This window comes from Ovis canadensis, chromosome 12 (genome assembly GCF_042477335.2).
Source record: "Ovis canadensis isolate MfBH-ARS-UI-01 breed Bighorn chromosome 12, ARS-UI_OviCan_v2, whole genome shotgun sequence".
Lineage (NCBI taxonomy): Eukaryota > Metazoa > Chordata > Mammalia > Artiodactyla > Bovidae > Ovis > Ovis canadensis.
In genome coordinates, this window is record NC_091256.1 from 57775784 (window position 1) to 57790543 (window position 14760).

General features: G+C 54.7%; 1 protein-coding gene across 1 annotated transcript in view; it reads left to right on the forward strand.

Moving 5' to 3' along the window:
* The window catches only part of CHD5 (chromodomain helicase DNA binding protein 5), a 67620-nt gene that overhangs the window by 32953 nt on the left and 19907 nt on the right, over window positions 1-14760 (forward strand). Inside the window, exons 14-27 of the mRNA XM_069544845.1 lie at window positions 11-202; window positions 290-490; window positions 3878-4015; window positions 4104-4225; window positions 5014-5187; window positions 5566-5707; window positions 7092-7223; window positions 9920-10037; window positions 11365-11489; window positions 12559-12790; window positions 12976-13086; window positions 13363-13535; window positions 14005-14179; window positions 14598-14690. Of these exons, the coding sequence (XP_069400946.1) occupies window positions 11-202; window positions 290-490; window positions 3878-4015; window positions 4104-4225; window positions 5014-5187; window positions 5566-5707; window positions 7092-7223; window positions 9920-10037; window positions 11365-11489; window positions 12559-12790; window positions 12976-13086; window positions 13363-13535; window positions 14005-14179; window positions 14598-14690 (2128 nt within the window). The remainder of the gene's footprint in view (window positions 1-10; window positions 203-289; window positions 491-3877; window positions 4016-4103; window positions 4226-5013; window positions 5188-5565; window positions 5708-7091; window positions 7224-9919; window positions 10038-11364; window positions 11490-12558; window positions 12791-12975; window positions 13087-13362; window positions 13536-14004; window positions 14180-14597; window positions 14691-14760) is intronic.

Genomic DNA, 14760 nt, shown 5'->3' on the forward strand with positions numbered 1-14760 from the left:
TTTTTTGCAGCCCACGGTCAAGTTTGACAAACAGCCATGGTACATCGACTCCACGGGCGGCACGCTGCACCCGTACCAGCTGGAGGGCCTTAACTGGCTGCGCTTCTCCTGGGCCCAGGGCACTGACACCATCCTGGCCGACGAGATGGGTCTGGGCAAGACTGTGCAGACCATCGTCTTCCTCTATTCCCTGTACAAGGAGGTTCGAGGGTTGAGCAGGGTGGCCGGGGAGGGGTGGCCGGTGTGGGCTGTGGCTGGGCAGCCTCAGCGCATCTGTCTCCCTCCCCAGGGGCACTCCAAAGGGCCCTACCTGGTCAGTGCGCCCCTGTCCACCATCATCAACTGGGAACGTGAGTTCGAGATGTGGGCCCCTGACTTCTACGTGGTCACCTACACGGGGGACAAGGAGAGCCGCTCCGTGATCAGGGAGAACGAGTTTTCCTTTGAGGACAATGCCATTCGGAGTGGGAAGAAGGTGTTCCGGATGAAGGTGAGCATCCCTACCCCCGGGAAGGACTCTGCACAGGAGCCCAGTCTGCCCTGGGGTGGGGGTACACAGGGGTTCTGCAGTCTATCTGAGGTCTCTCCTCTTGGGCTCCAGCAGAGGCAGCGGCTGGCAAAGAGTTGCTTTTAAGGCAGGATTTCCTTGTATCCGTGTCCTGGGGCTGCAGTAGCACAGGGGGGAGTGGGGCTGAGAATAACACTCACCCTGTCACTGTTCTGGAGGCCAGGAGTCTGAGACCCAGCTACGGGCAGGGCCCTGCTCCCTCGGCAGCAGGGTGGACCCTTCCGCGTCTCCTCGAGCACCTGGCGGCTCTTCTTTGGCCGTCCTCGCTTTGCAGCTCCATCTCTTCGGTGTCTGCCTCTGTTGTCATGTGGCTGTCTCCCCTGTGTGTGTCTGTGTCTGCTCTTCTTTTTTAAATTTGATTTTAGTGTATTTATTATTTATTTTTGGTGGCACTGGATCTTTGTTGCTGTGCCAGCTTTTCTCTAGCTGTGGCAATCAGGGGCTGCTCTCTAGTTGTGATGCGTGGGCTTCTCGTTGCGGTGGCTTCTCCTGTTGCAGAACTCTAGGGTGCTCGGACTCAGTAGCTGTGGTGCACAGGGTCAGCTGCTCTGTGGGATCTTCCCAGATCAGGGATCAAACCCGTGTTTCCTGCATTGGTAGGAGGATTCTTTACCACTGAGCCACCAGGGAAGTTCTCTCTCTTTTTTTAAATTTGTTTTTGGTCATGCTGCGTTGCATGTGGGATCTTAGTTCCCCAACCAGGGATGGAACCTATGCCCCCTGCCATGGAAGCTCAGGATCTTAACCACTGGACCACCAGGGAAGTCCCAAGATTCCGCATTTCTGACGAAGTCCCAGATGGTGTGCACACTTCTGGTCCTCAGGCTGCACTCTGAGAAGCGAGGACACGGAGCACTCAGTGCTTCTTGCGCCTGGCACATGGGGGCCCTTGGGCAGCCATGGCACTCACTCTAGCTGCAGTGCTGGGGGCTGGCGGACCATCCCCAACCTCCCCAAGGGTTCTCACCTCGGCTTTCTCCATCCTCTAGGAACAACTGTGGCCCTGGGAGATGCCCAGTAACTTTTATTTGGCTGCGCTGCGAGGCTTGCAGGATCTTAGTTCCCTGACCCGGCCACAGCAGTGAAAGCAGAGTCCTAACCACTGGAAAGTGAAAGGGAAAGTATTAGTTGCTCAGTTGTGTCCAATCTTTTGTGACCTCATGGACTATAGCCTGCCAGGCTCCTCTCTCCATGGGATCCTCCAGGCAAGAATATTGGAATGGGTAGCCATTCCCTTTTCCAAGGAATCTTTCTGACCCAGGGGTCAAACCTGGGTCTCCTGCATCACGGGCAGATTCTTTACTGTCTGAGCCACTCGGGAGGCCCTTAATCACTGGACTGGCAGGGGATTCTCGATACCCATTTGTTTAATGAGGGTGATAAGCTCAGTGGTTCCAGAAACAACTTCTCTCTGAGCTCACACTGGGCTCATGCGATGGGCTGGATGCTCTGCTGATTCAGTTGTTTAACTTACTGTCTTTTAACAAAATTGTGGTAAAATACACATAACATAAAATTTATCACCTTCACCATTTTTCCAAGTACAGTTCAGGGACACCAACTACATTCACACTTCTCTGCAGCCATCACTCCATCATCTCCTGAGCACTATTTCATCTTGCAAAACTGAAACCCTGTCCCTGTTAGGCACTGACTGCCCCCAGCCCCTGGCAGCCTCGTCCTTTTGGTCTCTGGCTTTGATTATTCTTGGTGCCTCGTGTAAGTGGAATCCTGCCGCATCTGTCCTTTGTGTCTGGCTCATTTCACTCAGCACATTGTGGCGTGTGTCAGGGTTTCTTTTCAAGACTGGATAACATTCCACTGTATGTGTATGAATGGACCACTCAGCCCAGGGACACTGGGTGTTTCCACCTTTAGGTGCTTGTGAATAATGCTAGGAACATGGATGTGCAAAAATATTCATTCAAGTTCCTGCTTTCACTTCTTCTGGGTCTATACCCAGAAGTGGAATTGCAGGATGGTACAGTAATTCTATGTGTAATTTTGTTTGCTTCTGTTTTTCAAACTTTTATTGGAGTATGGTTGATTTACAATGTTATGTTAGTTTCAGGCATATAGTTATGTGAATCAGCTATACATACACATATATCCCCTCTTTTTTAGATTCTTTTTTCATATAGATCATTACAAAGTATTGAGTAGAGTTCCCTGTGCTATATAGTATGTTCTTATTTATGATCTATCTAATATGTAGTGTGTATCTATGTCAAATCCAATCTCTCAATTTATCCCTCCCTTGTTTCCCCGCTGGAAACGGGTTTGTTTTTTACATCTGTGACTCTGTTTCTCTTTTGTAAAAAAAAGTTTATGCAATTTAAAAAAATTCCACATATAAGTTATCTTTGCCTTACTTCTCTCAATATGACAATCTCTAGGTCCATCCATGTTGCTGAAAATGGCATTATTTTGTTCTTTTTTTTTATGGCTGAGTAATAATATTCCATTGTATATATGGACAACATCATCTTTATCCATTCCTCTGCTGATGGAAACGTAGGTTTATTCCATGTCTTGGCTATTGTAAATAGTGCTACAGTGAACACTGGGGTACATGTACCTGTTCGAATTTTGATTTTCTCCTAATACATCGCCAGGAGTGGGATTGCTGAATCATATGGTAGCTCTGATTTAGTTTTTAAAGGAACCTCCATACTGTTCTCCATGGGCTTCCCAAGGTGGCACTAGTGGTAAAGAACCCACCTGACAACGCAGGAAAAGGAAGATAGAACGTGTAACTTTTTGAGGCACATACTTAGCTCTTTTAATTCTTGTGGCATTCTTCCCAAACACAGTATTGCTCCCTTTTTACAGGTGAGGAGACAGAGGCTTGGGGAGGTTAACTCGATCAAGGTCTAGCTCAAAATAACAATTGTTGCAGTTGTTGCTAAGTCATGTCCAACTCTTTTTCGAACCCATAGACTGTAGCCCACCAGGCTCCTCTGTCCATGGGATTTCCCAGGCAAGAATACTGGAGTGGGTTGCCATTTCCTTCTCCAGGGGATCTTCCCAACTTAGGGATCAAACCCCTGTCTCCTGCTTGGCAGGGATGAGTGCAAACTGCCTACAGGCTCCCTTCTGCCCCTCTGATCTCTGCCCCCCTCTCTTGGGGACAGTGCTCTGGGCCTCAGCTGACCCCCTTGACTTGGTGGCCTGTGACTTCCTCTCGGTCTCTAGGCTCCCTAAGCTCTCTGGGGGTCCTGTCCATACTCCTTTTGGCTCCTTTGTCTCTGGAGACCTTGATCCACTGGCCCTCCCAACTCTCCTCCCAAACACTCCCTTTCCCTCCAGAAAGAAGTGCAGATCAAATTCCACGTCCTTCTCACCTCCTATGAGCTCATCACCATCGACCAGGCCATCCTGGGCTCTATCGAGTGGGCCTGCCTCGTGGTGGATGAGGCCCACCGGCTCAAGAACAACCAGTCCAAGGTAGGAGGTGCTGAGCACTGGCCCCTGGAGCCGTCTGGGTGGGCTGGCCACCCTGTGCCCCCTGACGGGCCCCCTGTTCCCCTCTAAGTTCTTTAGGGTCTTGAACAGCTACAAGATCGATTATAAGCTGCTGCTGACAGGGACCCCCCTTCAGAACAACCTGGAAGAACTGTTCCACCTCCTCAACTTCCTGACTCCAGAGAGGTTCAAGTGAGTCAGGGGGGCTGGCTGGGGAGGTGGAGTGAGGGCAGCCAAGGAAGGGGCATCAGTGGCTGTCTGGCTCTGGGGCTGCTCCCTGGGCCTCAGTTTTCCCATCAGTAAAATGGGAGTGTTAGCAGAGCACTGACACGCTGAGCGCTTAGGGAACACCCGCTGCTGCTCAGCCTGTGGTTTTGTATCGGCTTTACCCCAGAAGACCTTGGGGATCCTCCTTGGTGCCTGTCCCTCCCCCATGCCCCAGATTATCCCTTTCCCTCCACAAAGACCTGAATGATCACATCAGTGACAGTGTTGGGAGGCAGAAGGCTGGGGGTGATGGTGGAAATGGGGATGAAGATGGAGCCTCCTTGCTTACCTACCCCCATGTTCCTGCTTGGAAAGGGGATTCAGGGTGAAAAATGCTGATTTTGGAATCAGGAGATATAGATTCAAGGGCAGGCTGGACTGTATAATCACGGGCACCCACCAGCCTCAGTTTCCTTCTCTGTAATATGGGTAAGAGTCCTAGAGACTGCACGTCCAGGACAGCTTTGAGGACAGGAAGATAGCCTACGTGGCTGAGACAGCTGCAATGTGTGGGGGTGACCTAGGCTTAGATGGAGACTGGAAGGACACCAAGGGCAAGGCCTGTGCTCCCTGGCCCACCAGCCAGCTGGCCTGCCTTCTGACCCTCTGGCAGGTGGCAGGGGGCTGGTTGGCCTTCTCCCTACCCCAGTCCTGGCTCCCTCTACAGAGGGCTTTGGCTTCCTCCAGGCTATCATTGCATTTTTTCCTTGCAGCAACCTGGAGGGCTTCCTGGAGGAGTTTGCTGACATCTCCAAGGAAGACCAGATCAAGAAGCTGCACGACCTGCTGGGGCCGCACATGCTGAGGCGGCTCAAGGCTGATGTGTTCAAGAACATGCCGGCGAAGACTGAGCTGATTGTCCGCGTGGAGCTGAGCCAGATGCAGAAGTGAGCAGCCTGCTCTGAGTCCCCTGGGCCTGTCTTCTCCCAGAAGGGCCTGAGTGGGCCTTCCTGGGCCACTGCCTGGGATGGGTGGAATGGCCTTTGGCCTTGCCCTTGCCTCCACTCAACTTTTGTACAAGCTTCCTTCTTGTGGTCTCTTCTCAGATTTCACTGATCAGGGTTGGGGCTGCCAACTTTGTCCTGTCCCCCAGTAACTTGCTGGGTGATGCCAGGCCTGTGGCTTCACTTCCTGGGGCTCCCCTTGGTCTCTCTGCAACTGTGCTTGGCTGCCAGGCCCCAGCCTCCCTGCAGACCAGAGTGTCCTCTCAGAGGCTGGCATGGCCAGGTACATGCAGACTGCCTTTCTTCCTTGCTCTGTGACAGGAAGTACTACAAGTTCATCCTCACACGGAACTTCGAGGCGCTGAACTCCAAGGGGGGTGGGAACCAGGTGTCACTGCTTAACATCATGATGGACCTGAAGAAGTGCTGCAACCACCCCTACCTCTTCCCTGTGGCTGCTGTGGTAGGTCCTCCATGGCCACTGTGGGAGGTCCCCCGTGGCCGCAGTGGGAGGTCCCCGTGTCTGCTGTGGGAGGTCCCCCATGGCTGCCTCTGTGGGAGGTCCCCTGTGGCTGTTGTGGTAGGTCCCTGTGGCCACCTTGGTAGGTCCCCTCTGGTCACCATGATAGGGGCCCGTGACCACCACAGTGAGTGCCTGAGGCTGCCGTGTCAGGGGCCTGAGATCATGGCACATGCATGTGGCTGCTGTGGGGGGTTTTCTGCAGCCCTCATGGCAAGTGATCATGGCTGCCATGGTGCCCCTGGCTGCTGGGACAGGTGCTCAAGCCTTCAGCCTCCAATTCTCCCCGAGTATGAAGACTGGGAGGTGATACAGGTCCCCACTGTGCCAGAAGTTTCTGTAAAGCTACCTCTGTCCAGTGCTCGGGCAGGCCCTCTCCTTTCCTGGGCCCCTATGTGTGACCATAAAGTGATAGGTGACATTTTATGTAAGAGTTCCTTACAGCCTCAGGGACCCCAGGCCAGGGATCCGAGGGATGACTTGGCTGCACTCAGTCACCGAGGGAGTCAGGGAGGCAGGCCTGGGTGGTGATTGTGATGTGCAGTCCTAGGTGAGACACCAGAGTCCCAGTTAGACACCTGGCCCCAGCCTTGTGGTCTCAGGACCGTCAGTGGTCCTCTTGGAGCCCTGGGTTTATCCTCTATAAAATGAGAACAATGACAGCATCTCTCGAAAGAGTGAGGACCAGATGAGAAAGTCTGTGTTCGGTGCCCACATGGAGAGCCTGGGACATCAGTACTCATCACCCTCACAGCTGTTCTGGTTCTAATTTAAATCCTACACAGTTTATACCTCCCCGCACCCCCACTCCACCCCCAAACAGGAAGAGCAATGCTGAGTTAAGCATGGCGGCTCTGCTGTGGGTGATGCAGACTCAGGCAACCCCAGGCTGCTCTCACCACTCTGGCCCAGCAGAGCCTTTGAGCTGAGGGTCTTTCCAGCTGGGAGGCTGGGTTGGCCTTCCCTGGATGTGCCTTGCAGGACTGCAGAGGCCAGGCCAGAACCTTGTCGGGAAGGCCAGCTTGCCTCAAGACTGTCATCCATCCGTCCACCTATGTCTGTGGTCTTGGTGGAGTGCCAGCAGCGGGAGACAGAGGCCAGGGCTGGCGAGTTTGAGCCCTGCCTGGGGACACAGTGCAGGGAGCATCTGTGTGGCCTGCTCGTATGTTCCTGCAGAGGCTGGCCTGACCTGGGCTTGGGCTTGGTGCTCAGTTCATTGCTGGACCCTCATCTCTCCTGGCTCCTGCTGCCTCCCAGACTTCTTTGGTGGAGAGCCAGAGAGAAGAGGGGGGCCCTCACAAGATCCCACCTTGTGCTGTGTCTGCAGGAGGCCCCCGTCCTGCCCAATGGCTCCTATGATGGCAGCTCTCTGGTCAAGTCTTCAGGGAAGCTCATGCTGCTACAGAAGATGCTCAAGAAACTGCGGGATGAAGGGCACCGTGTGCTCATCTTCTCCCAGGTGAGCCGCCTGCAGGTGGCTGACTGCCTTCTCCACCTCTCGTAGCCCACGCTAGCTGAGGGCGCACGCTGCCTGCAGCCCTCAGGGCCTGATGCTATCTCCATGTGGGTTGTGTGTCAAAAGTCACTCCTCCAGGCCTTGGCATGATGCAACCAAGGAGAGCTGGCTGGGTTCCAAGTTCAAGGCACTTAGGGCACATTGGCCATAGGGACCAGTGTCCTCCCCACTACTTGACCCTCTGGCCTGCTCCTGCTGGAGCTTCTGTCCAGGCTGGGACAACAGCCCTCACCCTTCATCCCTGCAGCCCCACTTCTCATGAACCAACCCAAGGTGGGGCCCCTTGGGTTGGTTCACAAGGAGCCCTGTGTTGGGTTAGCTGGGGGAAGTCCTCTCTAAAGCTTGATCCTGAAGTTGTCCTTGCAGCATCATGTTTGAGGTGGTCAGAGGCAGGGCTGTCTAGCCTCAGAGATTTGTTCATCAGTGCACTTGTTCCTTTGTCCTTTTGCACTTGTCGTGTGTCAGGCTCTGTGAACAGGGGTCCAGCTCTTGTTCTCAAAACACTTACAGTCCAGAGTGCGAGATGGAGGTAGACACATGTCTGTAACAGGAGTCATTGATGCTCCTCAAGCCTGGTGTGAAAAATGCTGCCTGATGGTGGGACTGAGCCAGGTCCATTGCTCAAACCAGAGACTAAGATGTGGCTCCTCTGTGTACTCTGGGTAAAAGTCTGCTGGTGACAGCTGCTCTTGCCTGTAGCCCCTGATCCCACCAGGGGCCTGCAGCAGGCCGAGGGATCTGGGAAAAGCAGATCAAGCCTGTGACTGTAGGCTGGCCTGGACACTGGATCCAGAATCTCCGGTGTTCTGTTTAGTCACTCAGTCATGTCCAGCTCTTTGCGACCCCATGGACTGTAGCCTTCCAGGCTCCTCTGTCCATGGGATTTTCCAGGTAAGAGTACTGGAGTGAGTTGCCATGCCCTCCTCCAGAGGATCTTCCCAACCCAGGGATCGAACCCAGGTCTCCTGCATTGCAGGTGGATTCTTTACCAGCTGAGCTACCAGGGAAGCCCCCAGAATCCTCCAGCCCCCTGCTAACATAAGACATGATTCTGAACTGAGGTCTTGAGGGACCAAGTAGAGAAAACTGCACAACTTCTAGAAGTGTGCACAGAGAGAAAGTGACAGAGACGGGGCCCTGACATCCAGAATGAGCCTGCAGGGGGAATTCCCTGGCGGTCTAGTGGTTATAACTCCTCACCTTCAGTGCCGAGTTCCTGGGTTCAGTCCCTGGTCGGAGTACTAAGATACCACAAACAGCGTGGCATGGGCAAAAACTCCCACCAAAACAAAAGCAACTCCAATAAAATAAATAAGCACGAGCAGCAAGAAATGAAATAAGAACAACTAGCTAGAAAAAGTGTTAGCTGCTCAGTTTTGTCCAACGTTTTGCGACCCCATGGACTATAGTCTACTAGGCTCCTCTATCCATGGAATTCTCCGGGCAAGAATACTGGAGTGGGTAGCCATTCCCTTCTCCAGGGGATCTTCCTTACCCAGGGATGAAGCCTGCTTCTCCTGCATTGGCAGGCAGGTTCTTTACCACTGAGCCACCAGGAAAGCCCCTAATCAGGGAAAGGATCTGCTTAAAATGGAAACAGAACATTTCAATAGATTAGATAAACTCTCAACACTGTTGAAGAGAACACTGATGAATGGGAACCTGGCGTTGAGGAATTTTCCCAGAATGCAGCACATAAAGACAAAGATAAATATGAGACATTGCACGGAAAACACCTTGAGAGGCTCTAGTAACTAACTATTCATATGTATCTATAATAGGAGTTGAAGAAAAAGAGCTAGAGAAAATGGTAAAGAAGTCAGATTTAATGAGAGTCTGTAGACCTAGAGAAAGACATGGGGGCTCAGGTCTGAAGCACACTCTGGAGTACCAAGAAGTAAAAATAAAAATATAAATATGAAAGGAAGCCCTAGGCACATTGTAGGAAAAATGCTGCACTTTTCAGATCTTGTACCTACAGAGGAATGACAATTAGACTGTCCTCAGATTTTATATCAGCAATAGAAGTGGCAAAAGAAAATGGCAATATTTTCATTACATTATGGGAAAATTGCAACTGATAATTTAATGTCTAGCTAAACTGTCTCTCAGGATTGATTATGGAGGATTATGGGAGCTGAGAAGGGCCTGCCTTTTTCTTCTCATAGGGAGGAGTGAAATCAGGGAAGATATCACAGAGGAGGTGCTCTTTGAGTCCCCTAGGCAGTAAGAGGGTGGGAAGAAAGTCCAGGTAATCTGGGATGGTTGTGGGATACAGAGGAAGCATTGGGATATGAAGGCCCAATGGACTGGCACCAATTTGGCAAGCCTAGAATGCCAAGATGAGGATTTGGGACTCTATCCTGAAGGGTGACAGCAGGGTGGCACATGCTCTGAGCTGTGTCTTAGGCAGAAGGCTGTGGGGCTGGTGTGGGGGATGCGGTGGCTCTGGGGGTTGAGCTTGGAAACTGCATTTTTCTTCAGAGGATGGTCCCAAGTCAGGCCTGCCTGGGTCCCACCTGTCTCCCACTCAGTAGGTTGCTCTGTCTCTCCTCAACTGTCAATGAGGTCTCTGCCCATGGCCCCTATGGGGGTCCCTCTTCTGTGGCAGCCCCTCAGGAATACCATGTCCCCTGCAGATGACCAAGATGCTGGACCTCCTGGAGGACTTCCTGGAGTATGAGGGCTACAAGTATGAGCGGATTGACGGTGGCATCACGGGGGGCCTTCGGCAAGAAGCAATTGACAGATTCAATGGTACCCAACCTTACCCAGGGCTCTTGATGGGGACCCCTATCTGTCTCTCCTCCCAGACTAGGATCTTAGCCAGACCAGCCAATTTATGGTCAGGTTAGCTACTCCTCAAACAGCTGGAGAAAGCAGACCTGTCCTTAGGTCCTAGTAGCTGGTAAAAAGAATTCATCCCATGGAACTTTCCAGGGGCCTGCTTGGGTGTTTAGAACTGAGAAATTAGGAGGAGGGCAGAAGGGGAGGAAAATTCCTCTGTTACTAAATGAAGCTGGTGCGGAGGGTCTGGCCAGCACCCCTGGGCTTCTGATACTGACACCAGCTAAAACTGCAGTTATGAGCAGGGCTGGACGGGGCCTGTCCCTGCAACACAGGCTGCTGCAAGGAGGGACAGAGCTGAGCAGCACTGCCCTAGGGGAAGGACAGAGGAAAGGGCAGGGCCACCCCAGCTCAAACTGTCTCCCTGGTGATCTGGGAGGCTGGGAGCTGGCTCTGGAGTGAAGGGAATATCTGGAGACATGGTCCAGCACCTCGTTAGTGGGAGGTTTTCAGGAAGAGATGAAGTGATTTTGTGGCTGCTTCCTGCCTTCCACCCTCAGAGCAGGTCTGGGGCCCTGTGGCCCCCAAACCCAAAGCAGCGATTCCTATTGCCCACTCATGTCAGAGGTAAGGCAAGTATGGTTTCAGGATGTACATGTGGTCCCATTGCACATGGCAGTGGGAAGCATCAGGTGGATCGGGGACCTGTGTGCAGCTCAAGCAGGTGCCATGGTCAGTCCCAGGTCACTTAATGAAGGGCCCGGATGGGCCTGAGACCCAGCTGTCTTGGGGCAGTGGGGACTGACCAGAGGGCTGGCCCGTGCCCTGGAGCTGTGACCCTGAGTGTTCAGTGGTCACTCTGATGGCATCCCATGTGGTGGTAGCTGGGAGGGCATGAAGGATGAGCTCTGCTGACCTCCCAGGGGCCTGACCTTCAGGGGCTCTGCTGGTCTTTGCTGGCTTTTTGTAGTTTCTCCTTTGCCCCTCTGGGCTTTGAAAATCAGTTTATTCTTGTTTTATCTTCTTCCTGTTGGGTCAGGGCTCAGAGCACAGCTGTGGGCTATGTGGGGCTCAGGTGGGCTGCCCTGTCTCTGCTCCATGCCCAGGGGCCCCAGGCCTCTTCTGGCTTCCCCCCAAGCACAGCTGAAGCCGTTGTGGCCTGAGATGGGGTCACAGTTCCTGCCCCCTCCCTGTGGTCTCCCCTGTGCCCTCCTGTCTGCCACACCCTTGTCTCCCATCTCACCCCTCTGAGTATGCCCCTTACTCACCCTTCTGGGCACCTGCCTCTCTTCCTCAGCCCCTGGAGCCCAGCAGTTCTGCTTCCTCCTTTCGACCCGGGCAGGTGGCCTGGGGATCAACCTGGCCACAGCAGACACGGTCATCATCTACGACTCAGACTGGAACCCGCACAATGACATCCAGGTGTGTGGCCCCAACACCAGAACCCTCTCAGAGGGTCCCTTGCTGCCCCTGGCTTTGTGGGCATTCCCTCTCCCCCACCCCCAGACTGTCTCAGGGCTTTACCTCCGCCTGGATCCACCTTGTAGAGTCCCAGCCCCAAGGGCTACCTGGAAGGTGAGCCCCCCACCATTATACAGAAGAGGAAACAGCCCAGGGAGGGCAAGGGACGTGTCCAAGAACATGCAGCAGTCTGTGTGAACATGACCCCTGTTCTGTCCCATCACTCTTAGGATGAAGGCCATGGAGGGAGTCAGGATGAGGGGTCCTGGGACCCAGAGGGGGCCAGTTTGGGAACAACAGGAAAATAGAGGGGACAGGGCCTGTGGAGGTGGGGGGGAGGAAGAGGCATTAGTGGAGGAGGGGGCACTGGAGCTGGTGAGGAAGGGTGGGAAGGTTAGGGGGTACAGGAGCAGAGACACACTGCTGTCTCCTGCCCACCCTTCTTGGGACAGGACATACACGCATTATACTTTTAGGGCACACATACAAACTCATGTCTCATGCACACGCTTGTGCACCTGTGTGAGTTGCATACACAGACCTTATTACATTGGGCCAAGTCATGTGGATGCCTGATGCACAGAGCCTCAAGCCTGTCCTCATGTCCCACCTGTCCTTGCAGGGTAGCTGTACCTCTCCAACAGGTGGGCTCACAGCCCCACTAGTGGTCACTCTCAGGGAGGTGCAGCCCCCATCTTGGCATGAGTGCCATCAGCGCCCTGTGTGGCTTCACTACATAGAGTGCATTGGCCACACTGCCCCTCACACCTACCCCTGCACACTTGCGATCACACTGAGTTACCCCTGCACAGGCACCCAGGCCCGCACTAGACCACACACAGTCAGGTCGGGAGTGCAGGTGCCCTGGTGCACATCCATCTCCATGGGCAGTCACACAGCCCATTCCATGCAGAGGGTGCTCATGAGCTCATTCGCATGCCTCCCCCCCCCGACCCTGCCCCCTGGTGCCTGGCCCTGGGGCCCCAGTCCTCTGTTGAACCATGGGTGCTAAGCTACAGGTTGCCCCCAGGCCTTCAGCCGCGCCCACCGCATTGGGCAGAACAAGAAGGTGATGATCTACCGCTTTGTGACGCGGGCCTCGGTGGAGGAGCGCATCACGCAGGTGGCCAAGCGCAAGATGATGCTCACCCACCTGGTGGTGCGACCTGGCCTGGGCTCCAAGTCTGGCTCCATGACCAAGCAGGAGCTGGATGACATCCTCAAGTTTGGCACAGAGGAGCTCTTCAAGGATGACGTGGAGGGTGGGTGTCCTGGGTGCTTGGCATGGTGGGGGGTGGCCCTGCTTGAGACACCCCTCTCCCAGGGCACCCCCAGTGCCCAGTCCCTTCTTCTTCTGCTCCCCACTCCTGGCCAGGATGGGCAGGGCCAGGGTGGCATCTCTGGTACTACCCCCAGCCCTGCAGCTCCCCATCCCCATGTCCTACAGGTATGATGTCTCAGGGCCAGAGACCCGCCACGCCCATCCCTGATGTCCAGTCCTCCAAAGGGGGAGCCTTGGCCGCCAGCGCCAAGAAAAAGCATGGCAGCACTCCGCCAGGTAGGGGCCCTCCCAGCCCAGCCCCTGTACCCTGGACAGCTGTTCCTGGAAGGAAGTGGGCCCCCAAACCCATTTTGTCAGGTTCCCTTGCCTGCTCCCCTTGGGTGCCTGTGGACCTTATATGGAGGGGCTGAGGGGCTGTGACAATACAGGTTCCTCTCTATGGTCACTTACTGTCCAGCTGCAGCCCCTGGCGGGAACTGGGAAGCATCATTGTTTGGAACCTGCTCTGGTTGGGGGGGGGGTCCCCTCACTCTGCATCCTGGCTGCCTCCAGGTGACAACAAGGACGTGGAGGATAGCAGTGTGATCCACTATGACGATGCGGCCATCTCCAAGCTGCTGGACCGGAACCAGGATGCCACGGACGACACGGAGCTCCAGAACATGAATGAATACCTGAGCTCCTTCAAGGTGGCGCAGTATGTGGTGCGCGAGGAGGATGGCGTGGTAAGCCCCGCCCCTTTGCGGCCCCGCCCCTCGCGGCCCCGCCCTCACCGCTTTAAGACTGATCCATTTAAGAAACTCTGGCTCCTGGGTCTCTCCTGAGTGGCTCTGCTTACCTCTCAACTTCCACGGCCCTACGCGCAGAGCGTGGGTGCTAATTATTCTAAGTGCCACTTTTCCTTTTGAAACTGGGGGCCCCCGGAGGGCAGGGGTGGCGCTTATTCAATTCTGTATCTCAGTGCCTGGCACAAGGCCAGGGCATGCTTGTGGCATGAATGAATGGATGAGTGAATTACTGAGACAGGAGCAGGAAGAGGAAGGCCAGCTGGGGCTGGGGTGATCAGGGAGGGCTGCCTGGAGTAGGCAGGCTTTCCAGTTCCCCTTGAGCCGTGGTAGAGGCAGTGAGGCCTCCGCGGGGGCGGAGATGCCCGCTGGTCCCGCCCTCACGGCTTCCGCGGTCCCGCGCCCCCAGGAGGAGGTGGAACGGGAGATCATCAAGCAGGAGGAGAACGTGGACCCCGACTACTGGGAGAAGCTGCTGCGGCACCACTACGAGCAGCAGCAGGAGGACCTGGCCCGCAACCTGGGCAAGGGCAAGCGCATCCGCAAGCAGGTCAACTACAACGACGCCACCCAGGAGGACCAGGGTGCGTGTCTGGTGGGCAGGGTCCTGCTGGCGGGGAGGACATCCTTGTGGCAGGAATTCCCGGGGCGGGAGAGTGGGAGCCCTGTGGAGTGGCTGAGCCAGGAGACGGTTGGAAGGCTTCTTGGAGAAGTGAGGCTGGTAGCTGGTGTGGGGTGTTGGGTTTTGGGGGGAACGAGATGGGTAGTGACTCAGTGACTTCACTGCTAGTGGTCTTAGTCAAGCCTCAGTTTCTCTACCTATTAAATAGGGCCATTGATGGTATAAGGCCTGAGAATGTAGTGTGAGGTTGTTAAGGGAGCTCATAGGAAGCACATGGTGGCTGTTTTCATCACCACTGTTACTGGGCTGGGTGTGAGGGGCTCCGGCGGGCTTCTGCTTGAACAGCCCACTCTGTGCCCCTCTTCCTGACCCCCCGACAGAGTGGCAGGACGAGCTCTCAGACAACCAGTCTGAATATTCCATTGGCTCTGAGGATGAGGACGAGGACTTTGAGGAAAGGCCGGAAGGGCAGAGTGAGTCAGGGCTGGTGACTCCGGGCTGGGGCCAGGCTGTGTGTCGGGGAGCTGATGATCAGGTTGGGGG